Source organism: Myotis nattereri (assembly GCF_964212035.1).
Source record: "Myotis nattereri genome assembly, chromosome: 4".
In the NCBI taxonomy this organism is placed as follows: domain Eukaryota; kingdom Metazoa; phylum Chordata; class Mammalia; order Chiroptera; family Vespertilionidae; genus Myotis; species Myotis nattereri.
In genome coordinates, this window is record NC_138079.1 from 34,188,591 (window position 1) to 34,212,993 (window position 24,403).

The following is a 24,403-nucleotide window of genomic DNA, read 5'->3' on the forward strand; positions in this document are numbered from 1 at the left end:
AAACCATCTGACATTTATTAGTCCTTTTCACTCATTCATTTAGGAGAAAAGTATAGCTAAGCTATCTTCTTCCCTATTCCTATTTTGCAAACTGAGAAGTATCTCAATGTTACATAAAACGTCTTTTAGCAATATTAGTTCATAGACTACGGCTAAGTTTTCCAAGCCATTTTCTAAAAATGGTTATTTAAAATGCTATGCTGTCTTAACAATATTTAGGTCTTACAGAAGCCTACACCTGAAACCTGTATGATCTTGTTGACCAATGTCACTCCAATAAATTTAATTAAACACACACACACACACAAAATAAAATGCTATGTTCTCAAATGAAATAAGGTTGAGTTTAAAATTTAAAAAGCAATAGACTGTTCAATGCAAAATTTTAGTCAAAACACTAGTTATAATACTCATTAAAATGTGACATTGCAAATACAGACTATGTTATTTCTAAATCTTTAATATACTACATCTCAAATTTGACATGTGAATCCCTACCCCGTTTTATTGTTTATCTTCACAACACAAACATGAATTTTTTTTCATTAAATTTTAATGGGGTGACATTAGTCCACATGTGTGGATTACTAATGTACAAAATCTGTATATAGGGCCATGTGCCCACCACCCAAAGTCAGATCTTCTCCTGTCACCTATTAGGACCCCTTTCTTCCCCACCCCCTCCTTCTGGCAACCACCACACCGTTGTTTGTGTACATAAGTTTCAGTTTTATATTAAACATGACTTTTAAAAATAGTTACTACCCCTACTATTAGATGGTTCAAGAAACAGAATTTTTAGAATAACAATAGGACTTCTTTAAAAGGATTGTAACAGTTTATTGCTGTCTATACTGATCATATGTGTAATGAAAAAATGGCTTCTGGTGATTATAAAGCATTCCAGAATTACACACCAGGGCTATACACTTGAAAAACCTGCTTTACGTAAATCATACAGTAATATGTAGGCTTAATACAGAAACTCAGGGCTAGGAATCAAATCCTAATAGATTGTATTTAACATGTTTCTCTTATTCTTAAATTTGACATTCCCCAGAGGGAACTAGCACAATCTTAACTAATCATTAGTGAAAGAATACCACCACAAATAGTAATAATGGCCTAAGAAAAATATTTCTTAAAAAAAAACACACAAACATTACTATTATGTACATTATAACCAGGTCTAAGCACAGTTTTAAAAATTGTGTTTAGTAATATGTTAAGAATGTGAATACAAAGTTTAACAAAATCGGTAAAATAAAAAATAATTTACAAGGAAAGCAAGTTTACATATTAGTGTTAGACATTTTTCTTTCAATTACCTAGTAGATAGAACAGTTCAAGGGCTCACAGGCAAATGTAACATCTTTATTTTTCACAGTTACTGCAATCAGTCCAATATTAAATAATTTAATTCATAAGTATTATTTATATGCACAAACTACACTTGTAACAGCATGACCTTTTACTTGAAAAATAAAGGACAATATAATTATATTATTTACACAATGCCCATAACACTAATGGACAGTTTTTTAATGCTTTGTTTTCTAAAAGTTTTGTTGTTTTTAAACAAAAATAAAATTGAAGAGAATGAACCAAAACAGTACCACCAAGTCACATTTTGTCATCAGACACTGATGTCCTCATAGTGGTTCAACTAAGATTATGATTGAACTTCCATACTAAAATATAAAAAGTATTTTTTAAAAACCATGAAATCCGCCTGGCTGGAGTGGCTCAGTTGGTTGAGCGTCATCCTTGCACCAAAAGGTTGCCAGTTAGATTCCTGGTCAGGGCACAGACCTGGGTTGCAGTTTTGATCCCCAGTTAGGGAGCATATAGAAGGTAATTTGATCAGTGTTTCTGTTCTCTCATTGATGTTTTTCTTCTCTCTAATCATGTCCTTGGGTGAGGATTAAAAGAAAAAAACAAAACAAAACACAAGAAATCCAATCTAGCTATGTTCAAATATAATAAATTGTACTGCCATAATAAGAGAACATCCTTAAAATATGAAAACCAGTAAAGAGCACAGAATTTTTTTAAACTTTTACTCACAATACTGCATAATAAATGTGATAATGACTTTTTCAATGTTTCTTCTGTTCTTTTCTTAGATGTGCTTTTTCTCTTAGCTTTTCAAGGTCTTATCACAAAGAGCCTTAATCACATTTTATTGTCAAGGTAAATGCACTTATTTTGGTAAAACATTTCAAATGACGTAAATGCTAAGCATTCCCCACTGTTTAAATGACTTCTCATAAGGTAAAGGTAATTTTCTACTTAGATGTCTCTCTTTTATATAAAGGCAACCCTGGTTCTTTGTGTAATTTACTACCTTTTATGTATAGTCATTCTCACTAAAGATGCAATATATTTTTTAAAAGAAATACTAAGTACTTTAAATATGCTGAAAAAGTAGAAGGGCCAGTTTAGAACTATAATCTAGGAAATAATACATCCAGGTTCAGCCCTGAAAACTAGTCTTTCATAAGTGAAGGTCAACTAGAACATAACTGACTTTCACAGTTTTATTATTATTAATTATTCTTCAGGTTAGTACTAATGTTACAAATCAGGCCTAGTTAGGCAACATTTCATTTTGACTCACTGGGTTTTATACAAAATGCTTTAGGAGAAAGTTTTAATAAAACACTGTATAAAATATTAATTTTCTATAGCTTATAGTCTTAGCTTTAAAGGTTTTCTATTACTAAAGGTAAAAGTAATTCTATAACCCAAAGATGCAATTTGTGAACCCTATTTCATTAAGTCATTGTCATTCTTACTGTTAAATACTGCCAGAATTCAGGAAAGACAAGTAAAGAAGCCATGCCTCACTTGCTGCAGAGGTCTTTAGGCACTCAGTTGGCTATAAGAATACATCTTCACTTACCCTTTCTCTGTAACTACTTCTCAATATATGGGTCACATATAATCTGAAAAACTCAAATAACAAATGTACATTTTAAAAAATGTAAAATCAAGAAATCCCTATTTAATCCAATTTAATCTCAATCAGATATTTAAATTTTGCTATAGAATAATTTTGGTAAAGCAATATTGTACTGAATTCCCAATCCAAAATTCCTTTCATCTACATATCCTAAATTAACTATCTTTGAGATGTAGAATTTCTTACAACATATTATGTGCAAAATAACTCTTAACCACAAAACGTGAAACAACTGCTGCATTTAAAATCAAGCAACATCCAATACTCCAGCAGCCACAAGCTGCCGTGAGAGCCAGTCCAACCCTTCGTATAGTCCCATCCCACTTCGAGCATCACAGCCCTGAATATACCAACTACGGCCACAGCACAGTTTATGAAGACTGAGAAGTTCAGTGATTTCTTCTACTGAAAGGGCTCCAGCAACATCCTGAAAGATATATACACATCAGAATTTCTTAAAAATCAGTTAATATTGACCATCAATATCATCATTTTTTAAATTATTACCATTTATAAAGAATTCTATTGGTACCATTCTAACCATTCACCTTTCAGTAATTATTCTGAGATTAATAAAACTAGAAAAAAAAAAAGAGTTTTGGTTAAAATCATTTACTTACTTGTATTATATATTGTTTATATAGCACCTTTACAATGAAATCAATAAAAGCCATGCAGCCTGAATGAAAGATACTGTCTGAGTCATTATAAGGCATCAATTTAAAAGAAAAATTAATGTATATATATTTTTAAATTCGTTTATACATAGGGTTTACAAAATGAAGGGTTTATTAAACTATTCAGAATACTCGAACATCCCTACTTCCCAGAAGAGTCCACCAGTAATATTCTCATATTTTTCCAGAAAATTTCCATGCACATTTGTACAAATAAACACAAATAGGAACATACTCTAATTTTGTTATTTACTTAACACACATGTTGAATATTGACAGCTTTCTATTAGGACAAACAGATTTTCTACATTAATTTTAACATGTGAATTGCATTCCACTGTGCAGGTGCAACATCATTTTCTTTACCAGTCCTATACCAAATGTTCCAATCCTATAAGAAGTTGTGTGCTTATGTGCTATTACAAATGCATACATATTTTTTACATACATTTGCAAAAGTATCTGTGGAATAATCTTAGGATATTTGTCTGCAGGATATATTACTAGAGGTATAATTACAGAGTAAGAGGGTATATGCATTCCCCCCTAAGAAAATGTCTCAGTTTAATAACGACAGCATAGTGTATGTAAGTCTGATGATTCTCAAAGATTTTTGTCTTTCACAATGTGATAATTGGAGAATGGCATTTTACTTTGTCTTATTTGTATGTCTTTAATCATAAGTACAGCAAAGTGTATCAGCTTATTTTTGGCCATTTTTTAATTAGGGGGAAATCCTATATTCCTCATCGTACTCCTCCTTATGACATCTAAGCCGCTCTGTGGCACTTAAAACCATTTTGATCCTCCTAGAAACTTATGGTCAAGATCTAGAAATCTGCTGTTCCCTGTCCTTCATCCTCCCCTTTCAATCACCAAATTCTAACAATTCTACCATCATAAAATATCTTCAATCTGCTTCCACCTATCTATTCCTCTAAACAGGGATCTTGTTAAATCTCTCACTTGAATTACTGCAGCAATTTACTGCATCTTCCTGTCTCTAGTCCCTTACCCTTGATTAATTCTACATCCTACCACCAGGATTATAGTCTGAAAACAATGATGTGACCTTACAACCAACTAATCCAAAAACCTTTTGATAGCTCTCTTTTCCTCACAGAATAAAACCTACATATCTCAGTATGGTCCTGTCAGGCCTTCCTTCACAATGTGGCCTCATCTGTTATTCTAGATTTTCTTCATCCTCTACCTGCTCCTCACATACAAGTCCACTGGATACTCCCTAAAAATACGAATGCTTTTATTTTCTCTGCCTACCATATTTTTGCCTTCACATACTGATTCAAAGACTTATCCATAATTTCAACTTATAATTTCAACCAAAATCCTACTTTTTTACCAATCTTAGAAGATGTCACCTTCAGAACTACTCTCTAATTTGCCATAACATTTTGTTAACATTATTGAAGTTACTTACCAGTTTTCTTTGTATTAGAATGTCATATATATATTCACTTACATGTTTACTTACATACATTGGAGTTTCAGAGAACATCAACTGACTTACTTCTTTTTGAATACTCCAAGGAATGAAGCACAGAATTTGTACTTTCCACATAGATTGCACTCAGAATAGTTAGCAGAAACTTCATAAATATCTACTAATTATTTCTCTTTTGAAATATTTCTAGCTACCCTATGATATGAAATACACAAAACTACTAAAATAAGTATTCTGAAATACAAATGTGTTACCTGTTTGTTAGCAAAAATCAGAAGCAAAGCATCTCGGAGTTCTTTTTCTGTTAACAACTTCGCAAGCTCACTGTGTGCTTCATTAACTCTGTCTCTATGACTGCTATCAACAACGAATACAACAGCTACCAACAAAATGACAAAAATTTCAGTTAGTCACCTGCTAAGTTTCAGTAAATGGACAAAATATTTAATGCTCTCATTATATTATGGGTAGTCTACCATTATTTTTATGGAAAGGCTGCTTATTATTATAGGAGCAATATTTAATGGTATGATCTCAAATAGGTCACATAACTTTTCAGCTTTCATTTCCCCACCCATAACAAAATTTACACTTGCTCTACCAATTAATATTTCCTCTTAATGAATGAAAATGTACCCCTCATGATCTACCTATTGACGCTACTTATTTGTTGATTACTAATTCTTTTACAAAAAGAGAATCCTTTAAAAATAAATCACCATCTTTCTCTCTCCAAAGTACTCTTTCTAGACACCTAGCACAGCACTTTCCAGCAGAAACTTGATAAATATCTATTGAATGAATACTTTTTAGAAATCTTTCCAGCTAATTTATGGTAGCTAAACATATTCAGACATTTAACCATTCCTCATGATCAAAATTCCTTTTTTCTCCATTAATCATTGGCTCATATTAAATATCAAAAATCCCAAAGTAAACATAATTATCTAATCTCTCTTCTAGGTGGAAAGTAGGATGACGTATGGAACAGGTGGTATGAACATAAGCTTTTTATTGGGATACAGGAGGCAAAAGTTAGAATGGGGTCCAACTGTTAATTAGTGCTGGATGGAATATATGTGACGTATCAGAGTTTGGTCTAAAGCAAACCACTATAGGTTCTTCTGCAGATAACAACTGTGAATGAAAATGGAGCTTTTAAGATATTATAATGGGATATATGTTTAATTAAATTGAACCGCATAATCATACACCACAAATTCTATACTACACAATACTGCCAGTGATCATACTCATGACACTAATAATTTAACTGTTAAGAGCAGTACTCATAACAGCGCACATATACAAGCTAAGTATTGTTTTTATGCTATAATTATTCCAGTCTTTCCACCTTCATTTTTTTTAATAATGTGGGGCTGGCTACCAATATTTAAAGGTATAATCAATATTTAATAAATGCTTAAATATCAGCTTTACTATTTAAATCAATATACTGAAAACTGGCATCCTAAAAATCTGAAAAATTACGGTGTCATTTTTTTCTCTTACCTTGGGTATTCAGGTAATAATGTTTCCACAATGGTCTTAATTTGTGTTTTCCACCTACATCCCAAATAGTGAACTTTAGATTTTTATATTCTACAGTTTCCACATTAAAACCTGAATTAAAAAAAAAGTTACTTTAATACTAAACTTATATTTACAGTGACACACCACACACAAGGCAACTCCCTGTTTATAACTGTGACTTACAATTATCTTCACACAGCAATATCTATTGCTGCCCAACCAACTCCACTCCTAATCAACCTATGTGGGGAATGTATACCTTTATCAGTTATTAGACCCCTAAAGCTGGGTCCTTAGGACCTTAAAACACAAGTACCTGCCAACTCCGCACCACTACCACCCCTCACCCTTAACCCTCAACAAGGTCACCAATCATTTATTCCTTCCACCTGTGCCACCAAAATTCTGTTCCTTCTTATTATCCCACCATCCACATTTCAATCCAATCCTACAGCCACTGAATCTTGCATTTTTCCTCTGAAATGCTGGTGTCTTACAGCCAGAAAGAAAAGCCCAGCTCCATGACAGACTGGCATATTATAAGATCCCAAAAGCTCAGCTGTAAGCTAGGGTTTGTTAAGGTAAAAAGCAATACTCATACTTACCAATTGTTGGAATAGGTTGCATAAACTCATCCTGTTTTAACTTAAACAAAATAGTAGTTTTTCCAGCACCATCTAATCCTAATGTAACAACTCGAATTTCCATTTTTGGTCCAATGTGAACTCTGTTGTCCTATAATTTTAAAAATATTTTAAAATTTTAATTTTGACATAGTGTTAGAAAGCATAAAGATTTATACTTTTATTTATAAAATGTCACTGTTGATTACTGTCCTTTCTCCTATTCATTTCTCAATCACTGAAATCTGATCTGAAAGAGAAAAGTCACTCCTTAATGCCACATCCTTTACTAAAACGGACTACTTTGTTTTTGTGTAAATTAAAAATGTATGTATCCACCTAATTTTAATTTCTCCAGATTTTTTTTTAGCTCAACTGAATCTTCTAAGGGTTTTTATGCTGTGTTAAATATGTTGATAAATATATTAATCAAAAATGAAAATTGCTGCTCACTTCCCAGAAATATACAGTTAACAATTTCATATATATCCCACCAGACACTTTCCTATGAACATACTGGTTGATATACACAAACAAAACAAGTATACTTTTGTTTGTTTGTTTATCCTCACCTGAAAATATATGTTTCATTGATTTTTCAGAGGGAGTGGAAGAGAAGGAGGAGGGGAGGTAAAGTGAGAGAGAACATCGATGTGAAAGAAACACATCGACTGATTGCCTCCCACACGTGCCCTGACCCAGGTACGTGCCCTTGACCCTTTGGTGCGAGGGCCGATGCTCTTACCGCTTAGAAACACTGGCCAAGGCAAAACAAATATATATTTTTTAAAATTTTTTTTTCTTCATTTCAGAGAGGAAGAGAGAGGGAGAGATAGAAACATCAGTGATGAGAGAACCACTGATCGCTGCCTCATGCATGACCCCCACTGGGGATCAAGCCCACAACCCCGTCATATGTCCTGACTGGCAACTGATCCGTGACCTCCTGATTCATAGGTCTACGTTCAACCACTGCGCCACACCAGCCAAGCCAAGAATACATTTTAAAAAGATAAATTTAAAAAAACAAACATACACTCAACTTTTATACTCAACAGTATATTATGGAATAATTTCATTTCAAAATATAAAGGCCTGCCCTTTTCTTTCAATTACTTTGTTATATTCCATGAGCCAAGATTTAACCAATTCCCAACTGACAGATGTTAGATCATCTCTGAATTTATCATAACGAACAACATTCTTGTAATGAGTGTACATATTACTAGCTGCATGATCTCTCTGCCTCATTTCCCTCATCTATAAATTCAGGATTAAAACAGTACCAAACTTACACAATTTTTACAAGGATTATTTTTTAAAACACATATAAAATCCTTACAACAGCTCCTAAATAATTGTCGGTAACTATTATTTTGCCTCCTCGTTTTAGCACTCTTCTTTTATAATACAACACTGTCCTGGTTTTTATCCCACCTTTTTGGATGCTCCCTCCCATTTTCCTTTTGTCTACCTTTGTAATATTGGTGTAGCTGAGAGTCTGTATGAGGTGTATTTCTTATCTACATAGTCTCATTTACTCCATGTGGTTCAGTTACCATCTTTATGATGATGGATCCTAAATATACACTTCCGTACAGTCCTACACTTCAGAAATAAAATGATATATGAACCAGATTATCTTTGTGAGAATTCTAGAAACCAGTTGTGAAGTTAAACACCCAGGGCAACAAAAAACGAAAAAGGGATTCCAACAAAAGAGGTAAGAAAATTGACAGAATTCTGCACACCCATCTATGCCCCTGCCTAACCTGGTATGGCACAATGCAACTAAAAGGAAAACACCTATACCAGGACAAAAACATAAAGGTTTTACTGAGCATCCAGCGTTTTGGCTCATCTGGGGTTTGCCTTAGATAGAGACCGGGTACTGTCTCACCCAACTTGAACCTCTTAGGGACAGCCAACGGCACAATTTGAAAACCACTAGAAACAGAGGCAAGGACATGGCACATTAGAACTCCTGCTGTGCAGGGAGAATAAGAGATTATTGGCTTCTGAAAAAATGCAGAGGCAAGCTGCTTCAGGAATTCAAGGCAGCTAAAGCACACACACAACCCAGAGACGATAAACCCCAGAAAAAGTTTGAGAAGTCTAGAATCTCTAGCTGGTGAAGGTCTTTCCAGGCTCAAAGCCAGTTCATAAAGATTGGAGAGGTAGTTGTTTATTCAATTTTTCAACTCTCAACAAAAATAGGACAAGGCATAAAAGAAACAGGAAAACATAACCCAATCAAAGGAATAAATAAAATTCCAAAAACTGACCCTGAAAATTCAGATTTATGAGTTGTCAAAGAATTTAAAAAACCTGTAATAGAGATACTTAAGAAGTTAAAAGAAACACAGACAATAAATAAAATCAGGAAAACAAAGAACAGGCAAATTAGAATATCAACAGAGATAGAAATTTTTTAAAAGAACTAAAATTCTGGAGATGAAAATATAACTGCACTGAAAAAGTTCACTAGAGGCTTTCAAAAGTATACTTCATCAGGCAAAAGAGAGAATCACCAAACTTGAAGATATGTCATTTGAAATCAAGTGAGAGGAGAGAAAAAAAAAAAAATGAGTGAAGAAAGCCTAAGGGATTTATGGGACACTAGCAAGGAGATCAACACTTGTGAGAGTCCCAGAAAGAGAAGAAAGAAAGGGGCAGAGAGAGAGCTTACCTGAAGAAATAATGGTTGAATACTTCCCAATCTGAGGAGAAATGGACATAAAAATTCTAACTCAATGCATCCCAACTAGGATAAACCCAAAGAGACCCGCACTGAGACACATTATAATCAAACTGTCAAAAATCACAGACAAAGAGAGAATCTTAAAAGCAGCAAGAGAAAAAAGGCTCATCACATACAAGGGAGCTTCCATAAGATTACCAGCTGATTTCTCAGCAGAAAGTTTGGGATCCAGAAAGGAGTGGGAGAAAATATTCAAAGTGCTGAAAGAAATAAAACAAAACTGTCAGGACAGACTGACAGTTGTCAGAGGGGAGGGAATTGGGTAGCTAGGTGAAAAAGGTGAAGGGATTAAGCAGTACAAATTGGTATTTATGGATTAATCACATAGATATAGATTCTAGCATAGGGAATATAGTCAATAATATCTTGGTAAATATATATGGGGCCAGGTGGGTACCTGAAGCATCAGGGGGATTACTCTGTAAAGTACCTAAGTGTCTAACCATTGTACTATACATCTGAAACTAACACAAAATAATATGAAATATAAACTGTAATTTAAAAACAATTTTTAAAAAAGAAAAAAGCTGTCAACAATGAATGCTATATATGCCAAAACTGTCCTTCAAAAAGGAAGGAAAAAATAACGTTCCCAGAAAAGCAAAAGCTGAGGGAGTCATTACCACTAAATATGAACAAATAGTAATCTGTACTGTTGTAATTTTGGTGCATAAATTTAATTTTTATAGACTTGAAATAACAAAAACATTTTATACGCCTGAAATCAATAGAAAATAATAGTGAATGTAAACTGTAATTGAAAACTTTTTAACTGTAAGCCTCTGTTAATAGGTATACAGTATATAAAAATGTATTTTGTGACATCATTAACAAAGTGTGGGGGATGAAATAGGTATGCAATTGAAGTTAAAGCGTTTAATATTTAAAATAGTGTTAGAACTAATGTTTTATGTAATTACAATGGTAAACACACAAAGAAAACTTCCATAAAATATAAACAAAAAGAAATGAGAAGGAAATCAAACCATGTCACTACAAAACAATACAGTAAGAGAGGAGAGACAAAAAAAGCTACATGGTATATAGAAAACAATGAACAAAATGGCAATAGTAAGTCCTTATCAATAATTATTTTAAATATTAATGGATTTAGCTCCCCAATCAAGACATAGTTTGACTATATGGATAAAAAAACAAGATTAAAAAAAAGAAGAAAAAACAAGATCCAACAATAGGCTGTCTACAAGTGACTCACTTTACATCTAAGGACATATATAGGTTCAAAGTGAAAGGATGGAAAAAAATATTCCATGCAAATCATACCCAAAAGAGGAGGGATGGCTATCCTATCAGACAATGGGCTTTAAGTCAGAAACCATTATAAGAGAGACAGAAGGTCCTTATATGACTAGAGGCTCGGTGCACAAAATTAGTACATGGGTGAGGTCCCCAGGCCTAGCTGGCAATCGAAACCTGAGCACCTGGCATGGACGGGCAGGTCCCAGCTGACCTCTGGGCCCTGGGCAGCACCCGGCCCCCAGGCTCCTGCGCACCCCCCTCCACCTGAGTCACAGCACCGGCACCGGAGCCCCACGTGGAGATGCAGTGAGTCGGCCAGACGCCGCAGGCCAGGGCACCACGTGGGCCTCTGGGCCACCCAGCAGCACCACACGGAAGCCAGGCGGGCAGCATGCTCTCTCCTGGCTGGCCTCGTACAACAGCTCCTGCATGAACACATGGGGAGCCCAGCCGGCCCCTGAAATCCTAGTGGCTGTGGCCTGGCTCACCCGGAAGAGGCCATGTGGGAGCTTCCCCGGTGCGTGAGCCCTGGCATCCCGAGGAAAGGTAGCAGGCGGAGTGAGAACAAGCTCAGCGGACACCCAGCATTCTCACTGCACCTCTGCCCCCGTCACCCCCACCCACAGGTAGTTTGCGAAAGGTCGCAGCCCCCCACCTGGGCGCCACAGGAGGTTGGTCGATGCCCCCTGATGGTCAGCGCATGTCATAGCAAGCGGCTGAACTCCCGGTCGAACAACTGCCAGAGGAAACAACTTGCATATTAGGCTTTTATTAATTGTCTACACTAATAAAAGACAAATATGCTAATTGACCGTACCTTCACTACATCCATCAGTCAATCAGAAGAGTATGCAAATGAACCCAACTAAGATGGCCATTAAATTTGCATACTGCAGGTGGGGCAGGGCAGTGCCATCCGCCGCCCGCCCCAACCTCGGATTGGGCCTGCTGTGTGCACGACATGGAGAGGCGCCCCAACCCTGGGATCAGGCCTGCTGTGTGTGCGACCCGGGGCGGCGGGGCAGGGCAGCGCCATCTGCCGCCCACCCCAACCCCGGGATCGGGCCTGCCGTGTGCGCGACCCGGGGCAGCGGGGCAGGCACCGTGGGATCAAGCCTGCCATCTGCCACCCAGGGAGCAGGCCTAAGCCAGCAGGTGGTTATTTCCCGAGGGGTCCCAGACTGTGAGAGGACACAGGTCGGGCTGAGGGATTACCCCCCCCCCCCCCCCGCACAAATTTTTGTGCACCGGGCCTCTAGTTTAGGATAAAAGGATAAATTTACAAAGAAGACATACAATTATAAGTAGTTGGATTATAAATATATAAATTAAAGCCAAAACATGAGATCTAAAACTATAAAACTCCTAGAAGAAAACATGGGATGAAAGTTTCATGACATTGGATTTCAGAATGATTTCCTCAATATGACACCAAAGTATAGTCAGCAAAAGCAAAACAGACAAATGGGACTGTATCAATCTTAAAAACTTTTATGAATCAAAGAACACAGTTAACAGAATGAAGCAACAGCCTAGGTATTGGGAGAAAATATTTGCAAATCATATATCTGACAATGGTTTCATATCCAGACTATATAAAGAACTCCTACAACTCAACAACAAATATCAAATTACTCAATTAAAAAACAGGTAAAGGACTTACACAAAATTTCTCCAAAGAAGATATAAGATGGCCAGAAAATATGAAAAGATGCTCATCATTAATAATCATCAGAGAAATGCAAATTAAAACCACAATGAGATATCACTTCATGCCCATTAGGACAGCTACTATTAAAAAAATAAAAAATACCAACCCCCCAAACCAAACACCAAAAAGTAACAAGTGTTGGTAAAAATGTAGAGAAATTACTGCTGGGGGGATTATAATATGGTGCAAACACTATGGAAAACAGTACGGCTCTTTCTCAGAAAATAAAAAATTGAACTACCATCCAGTAATCTCGTGGCTGGATATATATCCAAAAAAATTGAAAGCGAGGTCTCTAAGAAATAGTTGTACAGCTATGTTCACAGCAGTACTATTCACCATAGCTAAGAGGTGGAAGTAACAATAATGTCTTTCAATGGATAAATGGATAAACAAAAGGTGGTATAAGCAAACAATTCTGTCACATTTTAACTGTGAGGGCACTGTGCTATATGAAATAAGTCAGTCACAAAAAGATAAATAATGTATGATTCCACTTACATGAAGTATTTAGAGTAGTCAAATTCAAAGAAACAGAAAGTTATCAAGAGCTGGTAAGGTAGGAGAAAAGGGAAGTTATTGTTTATAAGGCACAGAGTTTCAGTTTTGGAAGACGGAAAAATTTCTGGAGATTTGATCCACACAATGTGAATATAGTTAACAATACTAAATTGTACATTTAAAAATGGTTAAGATGGTAAATTTTTATTATTTTTTTTTACCACAATAAAAAAAAAAAAAGTGGTACATCCTCACAATAAAGTATCTTGCAGCTATTAAAAGAAACAAAAAAATGTCACTGTATACTGCCATGAAGTGTTCTCCAGCACATAACACTTAAGTGAAAAGGGCAAGGTGGAGAAATGTATAAGGTATTCTACCTTTAAATGCAGGGAGTGTGCAGGTAAGTATATAAAAATTTCCTCTATTTTTAAATGATGAATAAAACTCAGAAAAAATTCTTAATAGTTTTATATGGGGAATGGTGGAGATGGTAGGGGGGTCGGGGATAGAAGCTAGGCTGCTCTATGTGAACCTTGCTTTATAGTTTACAGATTGGACTCTGAACATTTGTGTGAAAAACTGAACTACCATACAAGCCAGTAATCTCATGACTAGAGATATATACATATAATGTTTTACACAATTATAAAATAGCATTAAATTTTTAAAAATATATATATTTTATTGATATTTTACAGAGGGGAAGGGAGAGGAATAGAGAGTTAGAAACATCGATGAGAGAGAAACATCAATCAGCTGCCTCCTGCAGACCCCCTACTGGGGATGTGCCTGCAACCAAGGTACATGCCCTTGATCGGAATCGAACCTGGGACCTTTCAGTCCACAGGCCAATGCTCTATCCACTGAGCCAAACCGGGAAGGGCATATTAAATTTTTTTAAAAGTCCCTAAAAACAGCTCTATCTCTCATCACTGATGTTTCTATCTCTCTCTTCCTCTCCCTTCCTCTCTGAAATCAATAAAAATGTATTAAAAAAAAAAAAAAGTCCCTAAAAAGAGAAAGCAAAATGGAACACATGCACGTTTTTAAATTAGGGGAATCCACTTTAAAAGAGACTAAAATATATCAAACAAGTACAGGATTCTGCCTCAAAAAAAAAAAGCAACTTAAAAAATTTTTAATAGTCTAGGAGATCTGAATACTCACTGGATAATGAATAATATTAAAGATCTATTGTTACATTTTTTAGGTGAGATAACAGTTTTTGTTATTTTTTTAAGAGTCCTTACTTTTTAGAATTATATCTGAAAATATTTTGTAGATGAAATTATATGACGTTGGGATGAAATATGTTGGGATTTATTTGAAAATAACTTGGGAGCCTGCAGACAGAAAAGGGAATGGGGAAAGGAGAGATGAAATTTAAAAGTTTTTCATTGTTTTGTTTTTAATATATTTTATTGATTTTTTACAGAGAGGAAGGGAGAGGATAGAGAGTTAGAAACATCGATGAGAGAGAAACATCGATCAGCTGCCTCCTGCACGCCCCCCACTGGAGATGTGCTCGCAACCAAGGTACATGCCCTTGACCGGAATCGAACCTGGGACCCTTGAGTCCGCAGGCCAACGCTCTATCCACTGAGCCAAACCGGTTCTGGCTAAAAGTTTTTCATTGTTAAAGTGAGTTTTGGGTACAAGGAGATTCCTTATACCCCTTTCTATTTTTCACTAATAGATTTTTTTAATCCTGTGATTCATGAATTTCTTAGTTCTCTTTTCAAGCTGATTACCATGGAATTTAAGCAACAATGATTCGTCAGAAAAGAAACATAAAGTGCGGTACAGTACATTACCTTCGTAAAAGTGACAGGGATGCTGGCATCCAACTGAATGTGATCTGCAACCTCTGTAAACTGCTGCTGCTGCTTCTGCAATGTTTCCAGTAACCTTGTAATTTCTTGTTTTGCCAAAACAACTCTACAATCATCCTAGGAAAGAGAAGACAGTATTCTTATAAACATGTTAAAAAAGAGATATTATCAAAACTCAAAAAAAAGATCATTTAACATTACAGTATTCAAAGTTAACCTAAGTGTAAATTTGACTAGGATAAAAATAATCAGGCATTAATAAAGAATTTGAGAACCTATCAAAAGAAGAATGAATAAATTGTAGTATATAGTTCACACATACAACATTATATACCACCACTATGAGAATGAACCACAATTACATGTGCTATGAATCTTATAAACATAATGTAGTGTACAAGGAGAAATAACATAAAGAGTTCATACTGTATTACCAAAACAGGCAAAAATAAGAAATGCATTAGAAGTCAGTATAGTAGTTTATCCTTGGGGAAAGGGCTAGTAGTTACCAGCAGGAAGTCTGAGAAATTTCTGGGAGCTGGTAATGGTCTGTTACTTGGTCTGAATGCTGTTTATACAGTAATGCCCTGTCCGAAAATTCAGCCAGCTGAACACTTAGGAACACAGTTCTTTATGTATGTTGTACTTCTATAAAACGTTTTTAAAATAATATAAGATATACATGTATTGGTAAAAAAAAGAAAAAAGAAAGAAAGAAAAGAAAAAAGGACTTCACATCAGATTGTGAAAAGCCTTACTCTAGATCCCCAGGCTCTCCTCAAAGTCAAACACTTTCTAGTTTCTCAATTGTTATTCCAGATATTCTATACATGTGCCAATATATTCTTCAAAAGACAGAGATGTCCCAAAAATATGTACGTTCCATGACAGCAGTGGTGTTATCAGTTTTTATTCACTGTTGCATATTCATATTAGTTGATGGAAATTCCATTATTCCAGTGGCTCAGAACAAAAAACTTGAAGTCACTCTTGCCTTCTCCTCCCTAATAACCCACAACAACCTGTCCACAAATCCTACTGGATACCCAGAATCTGGGCATTTCTACCTGCTACTAACCTAGACACTATTCTCTCTCACTTGGAATTCTACAACAGCCTCCTAAGCATTGAACTCCTTCCTTCTACCTTTGCCCCCACTTCAATCTATTTTTTACACATTATCCAGAGTGATCCTTTGGACATGTAAGATCAAGTCATTTTTATGCTCAAAACCCCACTTCAATCAGGAAAAGCTCAAGTCCTTCCAATAGCCCAAGGCCTTCCTTACATATAATCCATATGACTTCTCATTTCAGCTTCTATTATTCCCTCCTTCGCTTACTTCATTCCAGCCACAGTGCCCTCTTTTGCTGTTCCTCAAACACACTAGGCATGCTGCCTCTAACCATTTCCTCAGCTGGAATTCTCTTCCTCCCAATAGGGCTTTACCTATTTCCTTCACCTCCTTCCTCTCTGTGTTCTTGCTCAAGTCTTATCTTCTCTCAATGATGTTTACCCTATTTATTTATTTGTCCTCACCCGGGAACGTCCTCAGACAGAGGAAGGGAGGGAGAGAGAGAAGAGTATCAATGTGAGAAATTAGTTCAGTTGCCTTCCCTACGTGCCCCAACCAGGGATCAAACCCGTAACCCATGTATATATGTATGTGCCCTGTGAATCTAACTAGCAGCATTTCAGTGCACAGGACGACGCTCAACCAACTGAACCGCTCCGACCAGGCTACCCTGACTATTTAATTAGGCAATCTGCTGTACCTCCACACTTTCTCTTTTTTCCTTAGCTCACTTTTTCATATCCTATATAATTTACTTATTTAGATATGTTATGGTTTATTACCCATCTTCTTGCTAGAATGCCAATTCCACAAGATTATGGCTTTTTGCTTGTTTTGTTTACTGATATATCCTATGTATCTGGAATGTACATGCATATACTAGGCACTCAATACATATTTGCTAAATCAATAGATAAATCCTCACCATTTAGCAAAGTATATCATATGCAAACTGGGTAACAAATGCCTTTTAATAACTCAACTATCAAAAAACATAGTTTTTCTGCCCTAACCAGTTTGGCTCAGAGGATAGAGCGTCGGCCCAAGGACTGAAGAAGGGTTCCGGGTTCAATTCTGGTCAAGAACATGTCCCTTGGTTGCGGGCTTGATCCCCAATAAGGGGCGTGCAGGAGGCAGCTGATCGATGTTTCTCTCTCATCAATGTTTCTAAGTCTCCCTCTCCCTTCCTCTCTGTAAAAATCAGTATTTTTTTAAAAAAATAGCTTTTCTGTGACATCAAAGTTAAGAACCACTAAATTAGAGCTAGAGAGGTACCCCCCAAAAAGAGCAAGGAAGAGAGACTTCAAAGATTAGCAGACATTTCAGCTAGACTTTGAAGGAGGATTTCCACTAGCAGGAAAGGGAGATATGAACCTGCCAAGCAGAAGGAATAGTACATGGTTGGCAAAGAAGAGTAAAGAACTTGGCGTGACTGAAGAATGACAGAGATAGAAGTTCTAGAACCCACGGTTTTATGGTGGGGAGGGCACATGAAGAAGAGGACACTAGTTTGTTGGTGGAGCAGCTGGAGGTTATAGAGACCATGTCCTAAGTACAATGTTAATGAATGCAGTAACATACAATAAAATAAAAATATTTATTAAAGTAATAAAATAGACTAGTGTGTATCTCTGGTAGTTATCTACTTAACCTTAAAAATTCTTCTCCTTAAACTATACCCTTCCTATGTTTAAACTACCTACCTGTTGCAAAGTCTTTTCACAATGGAGACAGGCTGTTGAAACCTGGGACAGCAAAATAGTCATATCTTCTTGTTGTTGCCTGAGCCAAATTAATTTTTCTCGAACATGAGCATCGACAACACTTAAAGCCATTTCTTCTTGACGACACAGAGTTTCATGTAGATCAGAAAAATAAGCTCGAACACATGACCGGGCATTCTCCGCAGTACCCGGTACCTAAGAAAATAAAAATAAAGTTTAAGCAACTCTAACTATAACAAAGATTGTATATGTGAAATATGAAAATTTAAATACCACCTATTATCCTTAAAAATTCTAAAATTTGTATCTTCACCACAGCCTTTGGATACCCAACTGTTTAAATGACATCTCAATAGCAAAAGAGTCTCTCTTCTCTAAAATCCAGTTTCCTCCATCTCAATAAATGGCAACTCCATCCTCCAGATTGTTCAAGACAAAAAAATTGAAACCATCTTTAACATTTTGTTTGTGTCCCACAATTAGTCCCTCGGCAAATTCTCTGGACTCCAGAATATATACAAAATATAATCATGCATCATCACCTCCACCTCTTATCAACCTGACCCAAGCTATTATCATGTCTCACCTGATTATTATAATAGTCTTCTAATTGGTCTTACTATATCTGCCACTGCACACTACAATGTATTCTCCACCCAGCAGCCAGAATGATCTGTTTAAAATGGTAAGTCAAAATATATTCTTTTGCTCAAAATTCTTCATTCCCCTCAGAGTGAATGCCCACCTCCTCTCTGTATCGTGTGTTCAAGGACAGACTCACTGAGAAAAGGATGCCTGAACAAAGACCTGAAGGAGGTAAGAGAAGAACCACACAAATATCTTGAGGAAGAGCATTCCTGGCAGACAGAAGAGCAAGTACCTCTAAGGCCTATTCTGCCTCACTCCCCGCCCCCAGTCACTCTACTCCAGGTGCACGCAGCCTCCTCACAGTTTCATAGCACACCATGCACATTCCAACCTCAGGGCCCTTGCCACTTACTTTCCTCGTCCTGGAATACTCGTCCCCCCGGTATTTTCATAGTTCCCTTTCCCATCTCTTGTAGGTCTTTGCTCAATGTCACCTTCTCAGGGAATGGGTCCTCAAATAGAAATCTAGGTCTCATGCCTGGACCTCCAAGTCAGCTATTCAAGTCAGCTATACTAATCACTAAGACCTAACTATTCAACTTCAAAATCTCAAATTCATCTACCTCTCTCCATTCTCACTACTTTAGTGAATATTGGTCATAAAGCATCTCTCAACTGGATAATTTCAGCAACTGAAATTGTTTCCGGCTTCCAATCTTGTTGCTACTCCAATTCATTTTCTACGTTGAAGAGCAACTTTTCTTTTTTCCTGTTGTAAATTCTCACCCAAGGATATTTTTTCTATTGACTTTTAGAGAGAAGAGAGGGGAAGAGACAGAGAGAAACTCCGACGTGAGAGAGACACACCGATTGGTTGCCTCCCGGACATGCCCCAACCAATGCTGGGGATCAAACCTGCAACTGAGGTACCTGCCCATGACCAGAATCGAACCTGCGACCCTTCATTCGAAGGGTATCACTGTAAGCCAGCCAGAGAAAGATAAATATCACATGATCTCACTCATATGTGGGATATAATGATCAACATAATTTGATGAACAAGAATAGATCCAGAGACAAATGGTAGGGGAGGGGAGCGGTTAGAGAGCAACCAAAGGACTTGTATACATGCATATTAGCATATCCAATGGACACAGGCACTGAGGCGGTAGGGGCTTGCCTGGGGTGGGAATTGCTGGGGGCGGCGGGGGGGGGGGGGGGGCGTCAATCGGCGGGGGGGGGGGGGGGGGGGGGGAAGGAGACATATATAAAACTTTAGACAATAGCCGAAACCGGTTTGGCTCAGTGGATAGAGCGTCGGCCTGCGGACTGAAGGGTCCCAGGTTCGATTCCGGTCAAGGGCATGTGCCTGGGTTGCGGGCATATCCCCAGTAGGAGATGTGCAGGAGGCAGCTGATCGATGTTTCTCTCTCATCGATGTTTCTGGCTCTCTATCTCTCTCCCTTCCTCTCTGTAAAAAATCAATAAAATATATTTAAAAAAAAAACAAAAAACTTTAGACAATAAATAAATAATAAATTTAAAAAGAAATTATTTCATGATTAGTTCAGTATAATTGCTCAATAAATAATAGAAGGTGAAAGGTAAGAAAGAGACAGAGTATAAGGTAAAAAAGAAATTTAAAAATCCATACATGTTCTGTGTGGGCCATTCCAATTCCATCTTCCACTATTTGTTCTCCTCCTTCAATGTGCTGAACGATTCCAACTAATTTTCTGGAATAATCTGAGATTTCCTCAGTGAAGGTCCGTATACAGTGAGCCATATCTAAAATTGAGGCTCGGATCTGGTTAGCTTCTGGTTCCAATACTGAATGCTATAAAATGCAACATTATAGGAAAAAACTCATAGTATTTGACTAATAATATAAAAAATTACTTAAATCATTCCTATTAATTAAAAAAACCTTCAACCACAAGTGGCTTTTTTAACACATTTTACAAAAGCAAGCATATAAAATGCTAATTTGCCTTCACCCAATAACTATTTATCCTGCAAAGCAATACTTTAAATTTTACAAATCAATTTCTCACTAACCAGGAACCCACAAGTACCTCTAAAATTTTATCACAGCAGTTCATCAATAGACATAAATATTATCAAAACAACCTAGTGCATTATGAAAACATACACTGAAGAAAAGAACTTTTGTTTCCTGCTGGAAAGCTATTTTCATTAAAGAAAGAATCATGATGCCTTGCTACTGAAATTTTTGTTATTCAGAAATTAAATCTTGTTTCTTTTCAGTCTACCAAACAAACAGTGGGTTGGCAGACTAGGTAAATCATCCAGTTTAATTACATTCATACCTTGTGACCTTGGTGTTTTCCATATTCTTTGCAGACACAGCACATGAGTGGGCTAGTTTGACAGCCTTCTTCCAAGCAAACAAACTCAATGGCATGCACCTGATGCTGAGAACACATGGTTTTCTCATGAGGTTTATCAGCGAGAGGCACTCGCCTGTGCTTTGCTAATGTCTTCGTAGAATGAGTAACTTGGGAACACTCTGAGCACAAGTGAGTTGCACATACAGTGCAATATACAGATGCAACGTGAGCTTCATCTTCATCGCAACGAATGATGCTCTGATAAAAACAAATTAATGCCTTTGAGTCTAAGACTTAGACTGAACTCCGATCACTATAGCATGACAAATTTTGAAACATAAAAGCCTATAATCTTTTTTAAAAATAATTAATCAGCCTTTTTATATGAAAATACACTGGTAATTAGTACAAAGGTCATTCACTACTCATCTGAGAAATTATTCATTTCTATGGGTGAGAAGCTATTCCCAAAATTGGTTATCAATATATGCTAACGTACTTGAGGCCAAAAATAAAACTATTCTCATAAATTCACAGTCAGAGTAAAGTTAACTTCCACAAAACCCCTTTGCTTTATAAGAAAGAAACTGAATAGAGGTTAGAATTCTTTTTTTAAGACTAAAACCACTGATATTAAAAACATACCTACTGCTTTAGCCCTAGCTGGTTTGGCTCAGTGGATACACATTGGCCTGCGGACCAAAGGGTCCCGGGTTTGATTCCAGCCAAGGGTAAGTACCTTGGTTGCAGGCTTCTCCCAAGCCCGGGGTCTGGTCAGGGCACATGAAGGAGGCAACCAATCCATGTGCTTCTCTCATATCAATGTTTTTCTCTGTCTTTTCCTCTCTTTTCCACTCTCTCCAAAAAAAAAAAAAAAAATCAATGTAGCCCTGGCCGGTTTGGCTCAGTGGATAGAGTGTCGGCCTGCGGACTGAGAGGTCCCAGGTTGATTCTCGCCAAGGGCACATGCCTGAGTTGTGGGTTCAATCCCCAGTAGGGGGTGTGCAGGAGGCAGCTGATTGATTTTCTCTCATCATTGATGTTTCTATCTCTCTCCCTCTCCCTTCCTCTCTGAAATCAATAAAGAAATATATATATTTTTTAAAAATCAATGGAAAAATATCCACGGGTAAGGATTAACAAAAAAAACAAAAACAAAACAAAACAAAATATACCCACTGCTTTACATATTACCTGTCATAATGATAAATAGAAAGAAGAGAAGCACAATGCTATTTAGATAGCAAGGGGTGTGCATCAGAATTAGCTATAAAGCTTTTAAAACCATGGTGCCAAAAGGGGTTAATGAGGGGGGAAAGGGGACATATGTAATATTTTCAACAATAAAGATTTTAAAAGAATAATAATAAAAATAAAAAATAAAACCATGTTGCCAAGAATCCAACCTGGGAAATAACAGGTTAGAGATGAAGCCTGAGTTTGTGTACTTTTCTCTAAAGTTTCACAGGTGAGTCCAATGCACAATTCTAGTTGAAAGCCACTGATTTAAGCAAATAAACAATTAACACCTATGCTGTTAAGTATTAAGCTTTTAGTATATGTGCTGCCAAAGCGAGCACATAAGTATTAAGCTTTTAAGTATTATTTCTAATTTCCATTAATTACTAAAAAGCTTCAAGTTGGAAAATTTTACATGTCAGATCACCAAGAAAGCTTGCAATTTTTTGCTGAATATTAAAAGGCCATAATTAGAAAGGGAGAGATTTGGTATAAAATTTTTCCAGAAATAAAAATTAGAAAATATACCAATGGTGTCACTCAATATCACAAATTAAAAAAAGCACACAAAGTTAGACAGCTTTGTTTGCAATTATGGGAAATACGTACATGTAAAATAAAAATTCATGTCTTCTGTTTTCAAGATCTGACAAGTAATTTACAAGGTCAACATTAGATAATACTCTAATGCAGTGGTTCTCAACCTTGGGTGCACATTAGAATCACCTGGGAATCTTTTTAAAATCCTGACTTCTGGGCCTTATCCTCCGGAAATTGTTTCTTTGTTATGGGGTGGGGCCACATTAGTAACAAAGAAACAGAATTTCCGGAGGATGAGGCCCAGGAATCAGGATTTCAAAAAGATTCCCAGGTGATTCTAATGTGCAGCCAAGGTTGAGACCCACTGCTCTGTCTTTTGAAATAAAGATAAAATCTAGAATGTGTGGAAGAACTGCAAAAATTTCAGAAAACAATGCTTCAGTTTGAAATTTATTTCAATGATTTACTTTACATAAAGAAATCATGATTTAATAAAAGTGAAAATCATTTCGACTTCTTTTATCTTGATGTTAAACATGCTTTTAAAGCTGATCACCAAAATCAATAACTGCTATTTACTATTCTTATATCCAGAACAGCCTATGAGCTATGCAGGCAAACAATTCCGTAAGTGTTAAAAATGTATTTTAATCTGTGTTCATGGACTTCTAATATTTCGGGATATCTACCTGTCTGGAAAAAGAGGATACACCTACACGTAACCTTCTCATAAAGATATTTAATAGTAGTAATTCCCTCAGGAGCTAGTGCTATCTTTAAGGCATTTTGCTTCAATATTAAATAGCCTCCTTCATAGAGTTCCTCTTTCTTTCTTTTTTTTTCTTTCTTTCTCTCTCCTCTCTCTTTTCTCTCTCTCTCTCTCTCTCTCTCTCTCTCTCTCTCTCTCTCTCTCTCTCTCTCTCTCTTTGTACTTTACTGTTCACTAGTTCATTTTTGTATCCTCTGCTTTAATGCACATTTTACTCTTTCATAATCGTACTCTTTCACTTTCTGGGATAGAAAGGATTTATTATAGGGAGATAAGCTTATACACAAGACATAGTTTGGGTATAGTATTATCAAAGAATTCAGGTTTCAGTGTTACTTTTGTTCTTTTGGGATTTTTGTTGCCTTAAGAACTATAATGTAACAAAAAGTTGTGTTTCTAGGATCCTATCAGCTGGAGTAAGTGAGGTAATATTGTGCTTTTCATGGCAGATATTTTAAATTAAAAAAAAAAATATCCATGCTCATAACAAATATTTCACCAAGTTCAATCAATACCTCTCCAGATATCCCAATGGCTTCTTCTGCAGCACCATACTGACCAATATGTCCATTCTGTAGTCGTTCCAAAAGTTCCAATAAAGCAAAATTTTTTTTCAATCCCCAAACACCTGAATCTCCTAGAATAAATATAAAAATAAAAACTAAATCTAACAGAATGCAATCATAATCACTTTACCTCATACCTCAACTGTAATTTCTAAGTCATACAGTTTAGCCATTAATAACGTCTAAATTTTAAAAATGCAAATTTCCCCCATTTCCTATT

The 24,403-nt window shown here is 36.3% G+C and overlaps 1 protein-coding gene across 1 annotated transcript in view; it reads right to left on the reverse strand.

Moving 5' to 3' along the window:
* Positions 1-2,061: 2,061 nt before the first annotated feature.
* TRIM23 (tripartite motif containing 23) overlaps positions 2,062-24,403 on the reverse strand; it is a gene marked incomplete at its 5' end in the record, with an annotated part of 33,919 nt that continues 11,577 nt past the window's right edge. Inside the window, 9 exons of the mRNA XM_081089977.1 lie at positions 2,062-3,392; positions 5,362-5,486; positions 6,620-6,730; positions 7,246-7,375; positions 15,314-15,448; positions 18,110-18,325; positions 20,373-20,555; positions 21,049-21,327; positions 24,133-24,254. Coding sequence (XP_080946103.1) covers positions 3,213-3,392; positions 5,362-5,486; positions 6,620-6,730; positions 7,246-7,375; positions 15,314-15,448; positions 18,110-18,325; positions 20,373-20,555; positions 21,049-21,327; positions 24,133-24,254 — 1,481 coding nt within the window. The 3' untranslated portion in view covers positions 2,062-3,212. The remainder of the gene's footprint in view (positions 3,393-5,361; positions 5,487-6,619; positions 6,731-7,245; positions 7,376-15,313; positions 15,449-18,109; positions 18,326-20,372; positions 20,556-21,048; positions 21,328-24,132; positions 24,255-24,403) is intronic.